Below are 18178 nucleotides of genomic sequence, written 5' to 3'. Positions count from 1 at the left end.
GGATAAGACAGTGCGAGCACTACCCTGTGATTCCTCGCAAAAGTTGCAGGAATGGGTTTTCCAAAGAACACTGGCAACCCCATTCCTCACTCTAGATAGCGTAGAGGATGTAACCACTATTTCAAACCGGAGAGAAGAAAGAAACAGGAGAAGACAAGAAAAGTTAATTGAGCTAAATGATTCCAGTGAAGTCTTGGACGCTAAGGGTAATGATACAAAAGTACAAATTCCAGACAGCGTTCGGGCGTTGTTGGATATTGAAAATCGCCAGTACATTGAAGGACAAGCGATAAAGCATGAATCGCAATTGGCCAACGAAGTTCACCAATTGTATTGTAAAATTACTTCACTGCAGCGTAATCAAGCCATGGTCCTAGCTCAAACAAACGGACTGCTCGCAGCCCGTGCGTTAAATCTAGATGTGTGTACTAGAATAACCGGAAACGGTAAAAGTTTAGTTTTGCAGCAATGTGAAACGGTACCAATAAAAATTACCGCCGTGCAAACACAGTGCGGCTACCAACCATTTTTCCAAACGGGGCCAAAAACCAATTTTACCGTTGGGAAAAATGGATGGTCTCTTCATCCATTCCAAGACTGTTTTTGGAATGGTCAGTATGTGAATTTAAATGATAAAACTTATACTTGGATCAATGGAGAGTGGAAACTCCAGGAGCCATCGATCCACGTTGTAAAATTAAAATTAATTACAGCCTTTTGAGGAACTACCTCTAAAAACGTACGATTATTTGCCTTAACATCATTCAATGTATGATTCAAATAATGTGGAATAGTTAAATGTTCTGACCTAGTTAATTGGTAGAGTACAGCTATCTAACACTAATTCCATATCTGGATTAGTCTTACATAATAAGGCCCAGGTCAATTTCTGGGATGTATCTAATTGGGTGTCTATATTTAAATATGGAATATTGGCAGTAAGTGTAATTGCCATAACAATTTTAATTGGTTATATTTGTGTTGCTTTCATATCATTTGCCGCCATTATAAACTTGTATAAAAGAAAGAAAGACCCTACACATCCTGAACAAGAAATTCCCATGTTAACACATATCCACAATGATACGCAAATAATCCCAGGCAAAGGACTCTGTTGGAACGACGGATGTCTAATTGCACCCCAAAACTAAATTACTGTAGTGACAACCGAAACCAAAACTATTGATCATGTCTTTATAGAAATGAAAGTGTTGTGAATCAATGTAACTAACACACCTTTCTTTTATCCAACCCTGTTTAAACCTAAATTTAAAAGCCAAAAAAAAAAAAAAAAAAAAAAAAAAAAGATGATGAAAAGAAGATGCGATGCATAGCCAACCTTGAAGAAGTGTATTCTAGCGGAAATACAAGTAACTCGTCAGCAAAGGTTCGGTGTCCAACAAAAGTTGTCGTAGAACACGTTGAACGTTCCGCATGGCTATTTGACCAAAAACTTCCTCTTGAAACGGTTCAGCCAAGAAAAGAGACGAACGGCAGTTACGATGGAAAATATCTTCACCAGACTCCAACCACCAGAGGAGTCGAGCAAACCGAATCGGGTAATTGTCGCGATAGCGAGCATAACCCGGGAAACGACTACAGAAGAAAAAGAAACTAAAAGGAGCACCAAGAGGGAAATGCCAAACAACTCACGAATAATATCGGTCGGTCTGACAGACGCGCTGAAACCCAAAATTGAAAGGGATACCATTTTCAACAACCAGAGAAGACCGAAACAAAGTGAAGAACAAATCCCGATCAAACGAATTAAATCGTCGGAAATGATGTTCAGGACGTTGGTATACCACAACGTCAAAAAACCATAATGCAGTATCAACAGCGGAACGGTTAGTCACCACACACATGTAATCGAAATCCATCTTGCACGAGTGAACTAGAAGAAGGTCAAGAGACGAATGAAGTCCACCGGAACAAAACGAAAAAAAACCAAAAAAAAACAAACAACAATTATACGGTACGCATCGAAAAAAAACAAAAAAAAACAATAATAAACAAAACCCTACCTTTCCATCCTAAACCTACCATTCTACTAATAAAAATGTGGTAAACAATTTTAAATCCTACGGTGAAGGGAAAAGGCAAACATGTATCAATTAAAATCTATATATTTTGTAGACCTATCTATTCATTATAACTTTCTCCCACATGAATAAAACATATTCTCTAACTCTGTAACCCCGGAAGAAATTTCTTTAGAAAGGGGAGGAATGTGATGAGGACACATACCGAAGAACGCTACCAATTAGTAAACCAAGCTAATTACCAGATACCAGTCTTGGACGATCCCACGCTACACTGGTATCAGTCAGCTCTTCGCCTCTCACACGGGAAACCAGTATCGGTCAGCTCTTCTACGTCACCATCACTCTGTCTGCACGTGATGACTTCTTGGAGGTCACCATTGACGTCAAGAACGACCTGATTTATAACCTATAAAAGACGAGACTCGAGTGAGTCTCGGGAGGGAGTTTATAACGTTACTTTGTCCGTGTAACTAGTGATTGTAAAATACACCTGTAGTCTGAATGATGAACAGAGTTACTTCTATAATATATGAACATTACACTATATTCACATGGAATACACGTATATTTGATGCTATTTGAATGTAGATATTGAAACTCACTGTATCACACTATATTCACATTGAATACACGTATATTTGATGCTGTTTGAGTGTAGATCATGAAACTGATTCTATAACACTATATTCACATTGAATACACGTATATTTGATGTTGTTTGAATGTAGATCATGAAACTGATTCTATAACACTATATTTACATTGAATACACGTATATTTGACGCTGTTTGAATGTAGATATTGAAACTCACTGTATCACATTTTATTCATATTGAATACACGTATATTTGATGCTGTTTGAATGTAGATAGTGAAACTCACTGTATCACACTATATTCACATTGAATACACGTATATTTGATGATGTTTGAATGTAGATAGTGAAACTCACTGTATCACGCTATATTCACATTGAATAAACGTATATTTGATGCTGTTTGAATGTAGATAGTGAAACTCACTGTATCACACTATTTTCACATTGAATACACGTATATTTGATACTGTTTGAATGTAGATATTGAAACTGATTCTATAACACTATATTCACATTGAATACACGTATATTTGATGCTGTCTGAATGTAGATCATGAATCTGATTCTATAACACTATATTCACATTGAATACACGTATATTTGATGCTGTTTGAATGTAGATATTGAAACTCACTGTATGACACTATATTCACATCGAATCCACGTATATTTGATGCTGTTTGAATGTAGATATTGAAACTCACTGTATGACACTATATTTACATTGAATACACGTATATTTGATGCTGTTTGAATGTAGATAGTTGTTGCCTCTCCACGCGGTTGTAAAGGGAAAAAGAAAGGGAAAATTAAATAACCAAACCACAAGTTGAAATTAAGCAAAGTTAAGCCGATGTATTCGGATACAAGACCGTTGTTTGCCTGCCAACGAACGTTGCGAATAGAGATACACGCGAAAGGGGGGATGGGGTCTGCATGAGAGCCACTCGCAATGGTTGCCAAAACTACGCGTCTCGTGTTGGAAGGAAAAGGTTAAGGTTAGGGCGTCGTCACAAACACAGCACTACAAGTAGTTGGGAAACAGCACAAACTTTCGGGAAGACGTGACACAAACCTATGCCAAAGGAGGAAACACGTTGAACTTATGCGAAGTTCAATTAACGGACGGAAAAACGGGACGAAACGAGTTTGAGGTGTTTGCTGCTTGCTAGCGAGGTCGAGACTAAGGTCGAGTGAGGTCGGCTCCCCTAAGCTCCGCCCTTCGTTACCGAATCTCTTCCTCCGGGTGCGGCGTCGCCAGATCGCTTTTAAAAGATACGGTTTTGGCGAGCTCTAACTCGGCAACATCGCCGGCCCTGCGCTTTGTCGCGCTAAGCGCACCTTCCCGCACCAGTACGGATTTAAGGAGAAATAACGAATGCGCTCGGTTTCGTTCGTTTGTATGTTCGCAGAGCGAACAACTCCGTCGTCGCTGGGAAAGGTTTGAATAATCTTTCCGGTAGGCCAAGTTCCTCGAGGCGTTGCTGGATCAATGATGACGACAATATCTCCGACCTGGAGGTTAGGATGCTCTTTGTACCATTTCTCTCGTTCAGTGAGGCTCGGTAGTACCTCTTTCATCCAGCGCTGCCAGAACTGGTCCGCAACTGCTTGCGCGATCCTCCACCTCTGCTTGGCGGTTAAATCATCCTCGGTGAAGACGTCGGGCGGTAGATTCGGAGTTGCACGACCAAGCAGTAGATGGTTAGGAGTAAGACATTCTGGATCGTTTGGGTCGTCGCTTATCGGAGTAAGCTTGCGGCTATTGAGAATATTCTCAATTAAAGTGAGGGCGGTCAGTAAGATTTCATCGGTGAGGCGCTGGTTTCCTAGAACGGCCCGTAATGCGATCTTGGCGGCACTTACCATTCGCTCCCAGACACCTCCGAAATGGGAAGCAGCTGGTGGATTAAACACCCATTTCGAGGGTTGTCGGTTTAGATGTCGTAGGATGGCGTCCTGGTTCAAGTTCTGGAGACATTCGGGCAATTCCCTTTGCGCGCCGACAAAGTTTGTCCCATTATCGCTATGGTAGGACGCGGGAACTCCTCGACGATTTTGGAAGCGATCGAGGGCCGAAATGAAGGAACTGGTATCCATAGAGTATGCCATTTCGAGATGCACACACCTTGTGAGTGAACAACACAACTTAGGCATGTGAACAAACAACCCCAACGTTTAATCGTTCGGCGGAAAATAGTAACGTTGATAGGCCCGAAGTAGTCTACTCCCGTGTGGGTAAACGCGGGATACCCAACCATCAAACTGGAAGCGGGAAGAGCAGCCATGATCGGTGGGGTCCCCTTTGCGCTTCGTTTCCTGCAGAGGTAGCAAAGATAGCGAACTCGTTGTGCCGTCGAGACCTTTGGGAATCCAAAACTCACGACGTGCCTCATGATGAAGCTCGCTAGCCGAAAGATGACCCCGATCGCGGTGTAACTTGAAAAGGATGAGCTCGGTCATCATTTCCGAGCGGGGAAGAATGATTGGGTGGCGGCTATCGATTGGTAAGGGCGCTTTCTCGATTCTTCCCCCAACACATATGAAGCCTCGATGATCGAGAAATGGAGCCAACTTAATCAGTTTTGAATGCCTTTCGATTGGGCGGCCGGCATGTAAACAGTTCACCTCTTGCTGGTAGGCGTTTGCTTGCGTCCGCTGGAGAATGAAGGATTTTCCCATAGGGACCTCATCGGCTTCTCAAGAGTCCACTCGCTCTTCGTTGATTGGGATCCCTCTGCCGCGCGTTCCAGATAAAACGAAAGAGGTAGGCGACGGCGTTAAAGATGATCTGCGGTCTCGATTTCCTTTCTATAAGGAGGTCGTTTCCCGCTGGATTACCCCAATCCAAGCCGTTTATCTTATCTCCGGATCAGTTTCGTCAATTACTGGAAGAGATTGAAGTTCAGGCCAGTTGTCTAAACCTCGAAGGAAGGGCGGTCCGGTGAACCATCGATGGTCGATGGTGAATTCAGAAGCATCTAGACCGCGACTAGCATCGTCTGCCGGATTGCTCGTGCTTGGTACATAATTCCACTGATCGGGAGTCGTGGTCTCAAATATCTCACCGATCGGGTTACTGACGTAGTTATTAAATTGGCAATTCCTGGAATTAATCAAGCTGAGGACGGTTGTCGAGTCGGTCCAGTAAAAGATCTGGTCGAAGGCGAGGTCCTGTTCAACGCACACTTGCGTGCCGAGACGTGCGGCTAGAACAGCGGCGTTGAGTTCTAGGCGGGCAATTGTCAAAAATTTCAGAGGGGCTACTCTGGCCTTTGAGATGATGAACTTTACGTTTGCCGGGCGATCGTTGAATAAGAAACGGACGTATGCGACGGCGCCGAAGCCTAATTCAGACGCGTCTCCAAAAATGTGTAGCTCGGTTGCTGTAAGGTCGCTTCGTGGTGGAGAGATACATCGCTCGAGAACGAGCTTGGAGAATGACGGCAATGTTTCGGTCCAGCAGATCCAGCGGTCGATAAGATCCTGCGATAGTTCATCGTCCCAATCAAATTTACGGCGCCAAATGATTTGCATCAGAACCTTTGCTTGGAAGACTATAGGGGCCAGGAAACCGAGGGGGTCGAAGATGCTGAAGATGGATTTCAGCAGATCCCTTTTAGTTCTTCCTCCTGGTTCCGCTTTGGCACCAAGCAAGAAGACGTCACGTCGAAAATCCCAAACTAAACCAAGGGTTCGTTCAATAGGGTCCTCATCCAAATCCATGTTGACGGAGGCTCCTTCCTTTCGTTGGCCGGGAATTGCCTTCCGTACAACGTCGTTTGAAGTGGCCCATAGGGTTAAGGGAAACCCACCAGCCCTCAACGCCCTGGTCAGTTGATGGGCGGTCGAAATAGCCTCGCTCGTCGAAGGGAACGACGTTAGCCAGTTGTCTACGTAAAAGTGTCGGGAGATTTGGCGTAGCAAGGGCTCTGGTTCTTCGCTGTCCTTCACAGCTTGTTGCAAGGCGTAGGCACATATGGCCGGTGATGAGACGGCACCGAAAAGGTGAACTTCCATCTGATAAACTTCCGGGGGGTTTGCGCTACCCGGTTCACGCCAAATGAAGCGGAAGGCCGGCCCATCGGGAGATCTTATTCGTACCTGATGGAACATCTTTTCGATGTCGGCAACGAGTGGGACAGCGTATTGGCGGAAACGGAGAAGCACCCCAATCTGGTTTGTCATGAGGTCTGGCCCTTTTAGAAGAGCATCGTTCAAACATGTTCCATTGTGTTTGGCCGATAAATCAAACACAACTCTACACTTTCTTGGCTTGTTCGGGTTGAAGACAGGGTGATGAGGACAATACCACGTTCGACCGAGGGGACCAGCGCTGATCTCCTCTCGGGAAAGCTTGCGCGCGTGTTTCAAGCTGACGTAGGTATTGATGACCGACCCATAAACCTTGCCGAGGTCCTTGTCCTTAATAAGTTTTCTTTCCAGATTAAAGAAGCGACGTTGGGCGACAAAGAGGTTGTTTGGGAGGTCCGGATTGTCCGTCTTCCAGAGTAGGTTGACCTAGTAGCGTTCACCGTTATGTCTTGTAGTGTTGTTCAGAATCTCCCACGCTCTCTTTTCCTCCCGACCAATAGGCTTAGTGACGTTCGGTTTGGTGCCGAATGTATCAGCCTCAACGAATTGGTGTAAAAGAACGTCACATTCCCTTTCTACGAAGTGGGAATGGAAACAATCGCGAGTGTCGTCACTGAGTTTTCCGCTTGGCCCTCCAATGTACCAACCGAAAGCTGACAGGTAGGCACGAGGTGCTCGTTGGTCAAAAGGGTCTTTGCGCGTTTCGAAGATTTCAATTGCGGATGGGTGGTCATGACCGATTAAAATTGCGACGTCCTCCTTTGTAGTAGAGTGGACCGGAACATGAGTGAGGTGAGGCCACTGCTCTCTAAGGCTAGCAAGATTGATCGGGCGTTTGTCGAGTTCGAAAGAGTCCATCACGTGCGCATCCGAGATGTCAAAGGAGAAGCGGCCGCAAGTTGAAGTGACACTGAAATTGACGATCTTACGATCGACAGATTTAGTTTCACCGTTTACCGTTCTCGTAGCCACTCGTTCGACTTTGCCTCGTAGATTGATGAGAGCCGCGGTTTTCCCCCTTATTACGGATATTTTGCTTCCAGGGTCGAGGAGCGCATAGAGTGGATACTCTTTGCCGTTGGCCTTCAGGATCACAGGAACAATCGGTAGTAGAGTGCGACTACCTGCCGATTTGGTTGTGACGGAACCGGAGAATTTCGTAGTCGTTGATCCTGGACCCATCCTTTGAGGGTAGAGCCGTGGAGCGCCGTGCAAAAGTGAGTGATGGATGCCATCGCAGTCGGGCTTTGAGCAACGTTCGGTACGGGTGCACGCTCTGCTAAGGTGGTCGTTACCTAAGCAACGAAGGCACAAGTTGGCTTCCTTCACAATTTGCGCTCTTTTCTCCACGGGAATGTCTCTGAATTTTCTGCAGTCCTTCAGACGGTGTGGATGCTTGCTGTTGCATCCCGGACATCTCGAAGCTGCCTCGTCGTTGTTTCATTTCGGGAGGGTTACGGACGTGGTGTTGAATACGTTAGGTTTGTGTGGAGTACGACGTTTCTCCTCCGATGGTTTACTGTGCTGTCTATGAGGAGTTTCGATCGAACTCGCTCTGATAGATTGTTCAGCCATTGCAACTCCGTCGAGCCATTGGTCTAAGTCTTCAATGGATGCGAGAGTGGGTTGCATTGCCCAGCTCTTCTCGCCCCATCGACTCTTCAATGCTGGAGGAAGTTTGGAGATTAATTGTGAAAGCGTAGTGTGGCTGTACAGCTCCATTCCGTATCTTCCTAATTTTAGAGTTGCTACCACGGAGTGGAGATCGGCGGAGAAAGCCCGAAGGGCACTAAAATCGTTGTCTCTAAACGGCCGCAGCTTGAGAAGAGATGAAGTGCAGGCTTGGGAGACAATCTGTGGGTTTCCGTATCTCCGTTGAAGTTCGTTTAGAGCATGTTGGTAAAGCCCCGGGTTGAGGAGAGCTCCTCCGATGTCCTTCCTAATGGTCGGTGTTAGCGCGTCATACAGATGAGCGATGCGTTCTGCGTCAGAACTTACGGCATCGTGGACGAAAACCTTGAACATCTGTATGAACATCGGCCAGTCGCGAGGATCTCCATCGAAGGTAGGTGCATTCATCCGGGGTGGCTTAATACCAGGGCAGTTCGTGACGGCGGGCGGAGGGTTGATAGTACGAATCCAAGCATCCGGTGTATAAACGGTAGGCGGATGTTGAACTGTCGGCGGATGAGCGGGTGTTCCTGGGTAGCCTGGAAAGGGAGTCGACGCTGGTTGTTCGTTATTCATAGACGGTGTGAATAACGGCAAGCTATATGTAGTGGCAGTAGTAGCCGGCCCGTGTGACGAACCGGAGCCACTCGGGAGCGTAGTTCCGTTTGGAATTCGCGCGGACAAACCCGGACCGTGTGACGGACCTAGGTTGGCCGGCCCAACGTTTGCGCTATTTGGAAGCGCTGAACCCAAGGAACTCGGTTGATTGGTGTTTCCCCGAGGGAAACCGGTGGTGACGTTCCCTGGTGGAAGCGTGGTCGGAGGTTGAGCAGGAATCGTAGGAATGTGTGGCATAGAGCTCGAGCGTGATAAAGAGCTGCCAGGCGTGAAGACCTTACTAGCGAGATTGCGCATCTTTCCCAGGAAGCCCACCGTTGGTGTGGGCGGTGTTGTCGCCGTCGATTGGGCAAAGAGGCTCGTCGGTGTAGGTATCCTAGACGTGGATCCTACCAACGGTGTGATCACTGTAGGAGCTTAAGTAGCAGTGGAGGTAGTGGCAATATTCGGTAGGCTTACAGCTGGAGTAGCTGAACGTGACGACGAACCGCTTACCCTGGACATGTTGCTTGTAACGGAAGAAGCTCGTGTTGGTCCAGGCTGCTCATCTGCATTAAGTTCGGCTAGTTGTCGTCGCATGATGGCCCCGCTTAATCGTTGTCGGTCCATCTCGTTTCGTAGCTCTCGCTGTCTCCTTTCACTCTCGACGCGTCGTTTATATTCGTCAAGCTCCCTTATCTTTGCATCCTCCTCTTCTCTGCGCGTTGTCTCTTCCAGGGTTTGTTGAAGCATCAGTTCGGCTTCCTTCTCCCTTTGCTCAGCTTCGTGAATTTTAGCTTGTCGGGACGAAACACTGGAAAGTCATGAAGAGGCCTTTGAATGCACGGAAGATCTTGATTTTGGCTTCGTCCATGCCAACTAATCGTCACAATCGGCCAAGGTTGCTTGGTGGTCATAGATGACAGCTTGTATCCACTGTATCTCACTCTCTAGGTCCTTTGCGCTGCAGTTGGGAGTGTTGCACAGGACATATCGATCGTGGTACTCCTCTAGACTGTCGAACTCACGAACGTAGTTAGCGCGGAGCGCTCGTACAGTGTCGCGATCTTCACCGACTCTTATAGATTGCGCGAGTTTCTTGCCCGCTTTGGTATGGGCCATCTTTCCATTGGTTCTTGAGGCGGATAGGATCAACAATGGTTTCCACATCTGACAACGCTTCTTCTTCTTCATCGATGGAAGTGAGAATAGTAGGTACGATAGCTTGAGCCATGATGCAATGTATTTACCAAAACAGCAGATATCAAGGAGCGGAGTCGAGTTGACCTCCTACAAAGGAGACAACAAACTAGACAACTTGCTAAGTTAATTCAAACGACGACGGACGATTCGGTCTTGAGGACCCGGGCGGAAGAGTTGATTTAAGCCGATGAAACGCGTTTCGTTCGTCTTGGTGTTCCGTATCCGAACTAATCTGAGGCGTGGCGATGATGGCGTCGGTTCAGGTGGAGGTGCATCGTCCTCAGAAGAGGGTCCAACTTCACTAATGACTTCACAATCAGAGAGGTTCGGTATAAAATCATCCTCTTCGGATTCCGATTGTGCAGGAGGTGTAGGAGGGTCAACAACAGGTGAAACGGGCCACGGATCGTACGGATGAAAGAAGACCTGTCTAGGATTCGATGGCGGTATGAAGTCAGCTAGACGTGGTCGCGATTCACTATGATTTTCTTCAGAAGTACTAGCAGCAGTAGCTGTACTAACGTTGGGGGCGGTCGCTTGCTGGACCTGGATCCGATGAAGGGCCTCCGCAATCCTTTTCTTGCTACGTAGTAACTTGTCTGCCTTCTTCCTCTTCGCGCTGTTGAACTTGCGCGGAATGGTGCTGGTTGCCGGCCGACCGGGCGTTAAGACTAGACGGGCTGGGCAACTGGTGATAAATATCACTTGACGGACGACGGAAAGGTCAGAGACTAGACGGACAGTAACGGAAGATCCAGCTGACGATCAGTAAGTCTGGTCAGGCTGGACGGGCAGTGACGGAAGATCCGGCTAACGATCAGTAAAGCGGACAAACTGGACAGCTAGATAGGGTGTAGCTGACGGGCCAGTAAGGCTGGACAGGCTGGACACTTGAAGACGGTAACACAGCTGGCGGTCAGTAAGGCTGGGCAAACTGGACAGCTGGTGTAGGGTACAGCTGACGGGCCAGTAAGGCTGGACAGGCTGAACACCTAAGACGGAAACACAGCTGACGATCAGTAAGACTGGAGCAAACTGGACAGCTGGTGTAGGGTACAGCTGACAGGCCAGTAAGGCTGGACAGGCTGGACACCTAAGACGGAAACACAGCTGGCGATCAGTAAAGCTGGGCAAACTGGACAGCTGGTGTAGGGTACAGCTGACGGGCCAGTAAGGCTGAACAGACTGTGCACCTGAAGACGGAACACAGCTGACGGTCAGTAAGGCTGGGCAAACTGGACAGCTGGTGTAGGGTACAGTTGACGGGCCAGTAAGGTTGGACAGGCTGGACACCTAATGACGGAACACAGCTGACGACCAGTAAGGCTGGGCAAACTGGACAGCTGGTGTAGGGTACAGCTGACGGGCCAGTAAGGCTGGACAGACTGTACACCTGAAGACGGAACACAGCTGACGGTCAGTAAGGCTGGGCAAACTGGACAGCTGTTGTAGGGTACAGCTGACGAACCAGTGAGGCTGGACAGGCTGGACACCTAGTTGACGGAAAAAACGCCGCTGACGCGCGGACGCTCTATCGAGAGCAGACCATCGTATTTAAAACGCAAACAAGAACTCGTGGACGCTCTACCGAGAGCAGACCAACGAGGTTCAGCACGGGCGTTTCGAAAGAAAGGGGTATTCGCGGACGCTCTAACGAGAGCAGACCAACGAATCGCAACACGACACAACAATGCTATATATTACATGCACTCAGATGAAATGTAAATGCAAACACTAATGTAATATAATAGGGAGGGCGTGTTCGGGTTGCTGAGCTGCTGGGCGGATGTTTCTTGAGCTGCGCCGGAACGGTCGGTTGTTGTAGTCGGATGTCTGCCACGCGGGACTTTATCGTAAATTCGGACGATCAGCATAGGATAGAAGGCCTGGTCGTTGAGAAACGTCTCCGAAAATGGCCAAGAATAAACGCCGACCGCGTGGTGATGGCCGCCGTACCGAGTTACGAATTTCCCGGTCGATGCACCAAATGTTGCCTCTCCACGCGGTTGTAAAGGGAAAAAAAAGGGAAAATTAAAAAACCAAACACGAGTTGAAATTAATTAAAGTTAAGCCGATGTATTCGGATACAAGCATGTTGGTTGCCTGCCAACGAACGTTGCGTAAGGAGATACACTCGAGAAGAGCGGGGGTCTGCACGAGAGCCACACGCAATGGCTGCCAAAACCACGCGTCTCGTGTAGGAAGGAAAAGGTTAAGGTTAGGGCGTCGTCACAAACACAGCACTACAAGTAGTTGGGAAACAGCACAAACTTTCGGGAAGACGTGACACAAACCTATGCCAAAGGAGGAAACACGTTGAACTTGCGAAGTTAAATTAACGGACGGAAAAACGGGACGAAACGAGTTTGAGGTGTTTGCTGTTTGCTAGCGAGGTCGAGACTAAGGTCGAGTGAAGTCAGAACCCCTAAGCTCCGCCCTTCGTTACCGAATCTCTTCCTCCGGGTGCGGCAACGCCAGATCGTTTTTAAAAGACACGGTTTTGGCGAGCTCTAACTCGGCAACAATAGTGAAAATCACTGTATCACACTATTTGCACATTGAATACACGTATATTTGATGCTGTTTGAATGTAGCTATTGAAAATGATTCTATAACACTATATTGAAATTGAATACACGTAAATTGGATGCTGTTGAATGTAGATATTGAAACTGATTATATAACACTATATTCACATTGAATACACGTATATTTGATGCTGTTTGGTTGTAGACATTGAATGTATATTTGATGCTGTTGAATGTAGATATTGAAACTGATTCTATAACACTATATTCACATTGAATACACGTATATTTTATGCTGTTTGAATGTAGATATTGAAACTGATTCTATAACACTATATTCATATTGAATACACGTATATTTGATGCTGTTTGAATATAGATATTGAAACTGATTGTATAACACTATATTCACATTGAATACACGTATATTTGATGCTGTTTGAAAGTAGATATTGAAACTGATTCTATAACAATATATTCACATTGAATACACGTATATTTGATACTGTTTGAATGTAGATATTGAAACTGATTCTATAACACTATATTCACATTGAATACCCGTATATATGATGCTGTTTGAATGTAGATATTGAAACTCACTGTATAACACTATATTCACATTGAATAAACGTATATATGATGCTGTTTGAATGTAGTTATTGAAACTCACTGTATGACACTATATTCACATTGAATACACGTATATTTGATGCTGTTTGAATGTAGATATTGAAACTCACTGTATCACACTATATTCACATTGAATACACGTATATTTGATGCTGTTTGAATGTAGATCATGAAACTGATTCTATGACACTATATTCACATTGAATACACGTATATTTGATGCTGTTTGAATGTAGATATTGAAACTGATTCTATAACACTATATTCATATTGAATACACGTATATTTGATGCTGTTTGAATGTAGATCATTGAAACTGATTCTATAACACTATATTCATATTGAATACACGTATATTTGATGCTGTTTGAATGTAGATATTGAAACTCACTGTATCACACTATATTCACATTGAATACACCTATATTTGATGCTGTTTGAATGTAGATATTGAAACTGATTCTATAACACTATATTCACATTGAATACACGTATATTTGATGCTGTTTGAATGTAGATATTGAAACTGATTCTATAACACTATATTCAAATTGAATACACGTATATTTGATGCTGTTGAATGTAGATATTGAAACTGATTCTATAACACTATATTCATATTGAATACATGTATATTTGATGGTTTTTGAATGTATATATTGAAACTGATTCTATAACACTATATTCATATTGAATACACGTATATTTGATGCTGTTTGAATGTAGATATTGAAACTGATTCTATAACACTATATTCACATTGAATACACATATATTTGATGCTGTTTGAATGTAGATATTGAAACTGATTCCATAACACTATATTCATATTGAATACACGTATATTTGATGCTGTTTGAATGTAGATATTGAAACTGATTCTATAACACTATATTCACATTGAATACACGTATATTTGATGCTGTTTGAATGTAGATATTGAAACTGATTGTATAACAATATATTCACATTGAATACACGTATATTTGATGCTGTTTGAATGTAGATCATGAAACTGATTCTATAACACTATATTCACATTGAATACACGCATATTTGATGCTGTTTGAATTTAGATATTGAAACTCACTCTATCACACTATATTCACATTGAATACACGTATATTTGATGCTGTTTGAATGTAGATCATGAAACTGATTCTATAACACTATATTCACATTGAATACACGTATATTTGATACTGTTTGAATGTAGATCATGAAACTGATTCTATAACACTATATTCAAATTGAATACACGTATATTTGATGCTGTTTGAATGTAGATATTGAAACTGATTCTATAACACTATATTCACATTGAATACACGTATATTTGATGCTGTTTTGAAGGTAGATATTGAAACTGATTATATAACACTATATTCACATTGAATACACGTATATTTGATACTGTTTGAATGTAGATCATGAAACTGATTCTATAACACTATATTCACATCGAATACACGTATATTTGATGCTGTTTCAATGTAGATATTGAAACTGATTCTGTAACACTATATTCACATTGAATAAACGTATATTTGATGCTGTTTGAATGTAGATATTGAAACTGATTCTATAACACTATATTCACATTGAATACACGTATATTTTATGCTGTTTGAATGTAGATATTGAAACTGATTCCATAACACTATATTCGTATTGAATACACGTATATTTGATACTGTTTGAATGTAGATATTGAAACTGATTCTACAACACTATATTCACATTGAATACACGTATATTTGATGCTGTTTGGTTGTAGATATTGAAACTGATTCTATAACACTATATTCACATTGAATACACCTATATTTGATGCTGTTTGAATGTAGATATTGAAACTGACTCTATCACACTATATTCACATTGAATACACGTATATTTGATGCTGTTTGAATGTAGATATTGAAACTCACTGTATCTATAACACTATATTCAAATTGAATACACGTATATTTGATGCTGTTTGAATGTAGATATTGAAACTCACTCTATAACACTATATTCACATTTAATACACGTATATTTGATGCTGTTTGAATGTAGATATTGAAACTGATTCTATAACACTATATTCACATTTAATACACGTATATTTGATGCTGTTTGAATGTAGATATTGAAACTCACTGTATCACACTATATTCACATTGAATACACGTATATTTGATGCTTTTAGAAAGTAGATATTGAAACTGATTCTATTTTTCTGCACGGGAGTCGGTAACAAATGGTACCGAAACCCGGGATTTGACGAAAACGTGCATTTCCCGTCCTCGTTTGTAAAAACCCTCACTTGATTGTAAAATTGTCGGGTATTCTCCCTGTAAACCTTTGGCAGACGTCCACGCCAGCCTGAAGGCACCCACCTGTCCACCACGCGTTTGCCATCTGACAAGAAGATCGGTGTATCTACGTGAATCATCGACATCCGTTAACGTGTGACTCTATCAGCCTAAAACAACGTTTCTACGTCATGAGTGAAACCGCACCCAAAGCCGAAAATATGGAAATTGGCCACATTTGGGCCAATTTCAACACGGCCCTAACATCAAGGTAGACGCCTCGAAACCTGAACGGCAGAAGAGTGAACGGCCATTACTTCCCGAAAACGATCTCAAGAAGAAACGTGGGAAGAGAAAGGCAGCCCACACGAAGTTAACGACACAACTCAGAAAGGCTGTGGAAGACCACAAGATGGGAGCCATCAGATTGAAGAAATTGCAAGTAGCAGCATGGCGTGACGAATTGATTCGTATTTATGATGAAGTCAAATCAATTCAACACCAATATACAGAAAGTATACCCGACTTCACTGAGCAGCAATGTCAAGCATGTGATAAGTGGGAAGTAGACTTCGAAACCGATCACGTTGAAGTTATCAAATTCGCAAGTCACTACTCCACTTCCTCAAATCGGTCCGTCAGCTCGATCCGGACGTCAGTTTCGGACATCACATGTAGTACCACGTTATCCGAAAAAAGGCGCACCAACGTTAAACCAACCAGCCTCCTCCAACAATCAACTCAAGAGGAATTGGAGGCTGAAGCTCGGATGCTGAAGTTGGAATTAAAATTGGAAACGGCAAGGGCTCAGATAGAAGCAAATACAACTTCCATAACAGAAACCCTCAACAAGGCGTTAAGGAGCATGGGCGAATAGTTGAGTAAACTTATTGATAGCTCAAGAGTCACGTCCAAAGATATCGCGGCCAACAACACGTTAGTACGGGAAGCACATCACACGTTGGACGGTTTGGATCAGAAAATTGACGCAGTTAAGGTGGAGTTGAACGTTAAGATCGCAGGTCTACGATTAGAAATGGACGAGATGAAAGCTCAACCAGGAACGATTCAAGATCAACGACTTCCTGAGCGATCGCCAGTCTTACAAACAAGTCAAAATGTTCCAACCCTGTCACCCATACGCACGATGGAGAATGCTGTCCGTCATCGCAGGAGATTGGTCGCCGACGATGCATCTCTACGAGACCAAAAGATGTCGACGAATTAGCCTATTTCCACCGAGAACCTCCGTTCCTGAATTTGGACCCGGCAGAATGGTACACCTGGGAAGAAATCACGGAGCCTGAGGAACGAGACGTAAACGTGATTCGCGTCTTGGCAGTCAAAACGGAAGATGAGAACCATGTCATCGACCGATGCGTCGCACATTTTTCCAGTTTGTTACGAGTTCAAAGAATACTGGCCTGGGGGAGACGATTTAACAACAACGTCAGGGCAAGATTACGTGAAGAAAAACCCATGGTCGGAGAGCTGACAGTAGAAGAAATGGTAATATCGCTGACAAAATGCATCGTACGAGTGCAGGAATTGGCCTTTGCTGAAGAAGTCTATGCCCTTCGCAAGAATCTGGAACTACCACTCCGATCCAAACTTCGCAACTTCAAGCCCTTCTTGGATGAAGATGGACAGATGCGAATTGGAGGACGTATACTTCTAGCGCCGATCGACTATGCAGCTAAACACCCCATACTTCTGCCAGCATCTCAACTTCTAACGAAAAGGATAATTTGGGATTATCACGTTAGAAACATTCACGTCAAGACGGAGAGATTGTTGACGGACCTCCGCTCTCGCTACTGGATACTTTCTGGACGTAAAGTGGTAAAATCTGTCCTCAACAACTGCTGGACCTGCAAGCGCACGTCGGCAAAACCTAGTCCTCCTTTGATGGCTTCACTACCAGTCCATCGTTTGACACCACATCTGGCGGCGTTCACGTACACAGGGATCGATTACTTCGGACCCTTGACCGTAAGAGTTGGTGGTCGGGGCAGAAGACACGAAAAACGTTGGGTCAGCCTATTCACTTGCCTTACCACACGAGCAGTTCACCTGGAAGGGGCCAACGGGCTCAGTATGGAGGAGTTTTTACTCTGTTTCTCCCGTTTTGTTAGCCTACGTGGAAGACCCAAGGTCGTTTACAGCGATAATGGGACAAACTTTGTCGCCGCCAAGCAAGAGTTACGACAAGCCCTAGAAGAACTTATTGCTAAGCACGAAGAACTTCAGACGTTAATGGCTTGTCAACAAATTGAGTGGTACTTCTCTCCACCCCATGGGCCCCACTTCGGTGGTGTTTGGGAAAGGATTGTACAATCCTGCAAACGGGCAATGAAGACAAGCATCGGAAATCACCTAGTCACGGATCAAGTGCTACGAACTGTAATTGCTGAAGTAGCAGCTTTATTAAATGCTCGGCCGTTAACACATCTTAATATGGACCCAGAAGACCCGGATCTGTTAACACCAAACCACTTTCTATACGGT

At 44.3% G+C, this 18178-nt stretch overlaps 2 protein-coding genes across 2 annotated transcripts; both read right to left on the bottom strand.

The window, feature by feature from the left end:
* Positions 1 to 3936: 3936 nt before the first annotated feature.
* LOC130703486 (uncharacterized) lies at positions 3937 to 4755 on the bottom strand. The gene has a single exon (XM_057524948.1). It carries the CDS (start codon positions 4753 to 4755, stop codon positions 3937 to 3939), a length of 819 nt encoding a protein of 272 aa, XP_057380931.1.
* Positions 4756 to 5499: 744 nt separating this feature from the next.
* Positions 5500 to 8155, bottom strand: LOC130703485 (uncharacterized). The gene is made up of 3 exons (XM_057524947.1): positions 8034 to 8155; positions 7318 to 7921; positions 5500 to 7164 (listed from the first exon to the last, which is right to left on the bottom strand). Exons 1-3 carry the CDS (start codon positions 8153 to 8155, stop codon positions 5500 to 5502), a joined length of 2391 nt encoding a protein of 796 aa, XP_057380930.1.
* Positions 8156 to 18178: the final 10023 nt, after the last annotated feature.

This window comes from Daphnia carinata, chromosome 2 (assembly GCF_022539665.2).
Source record: "Daphnia carinata strain CSIRO-1 chromosome 2, CSIRO_AGI_Dcar_HiC_V3, whole genome shotgun sequence".
NCBI classification, from domain to species: domain Eukaryota; kingdom Metazoa; phylum Arthropoda; class Branchiopoda; order Diplostraca; family Daphniidae; genus Daphnia; species Daphnia carinata.
This window is presented reverse-complemented; position numbering and strand designations above follow the sequence as displayed.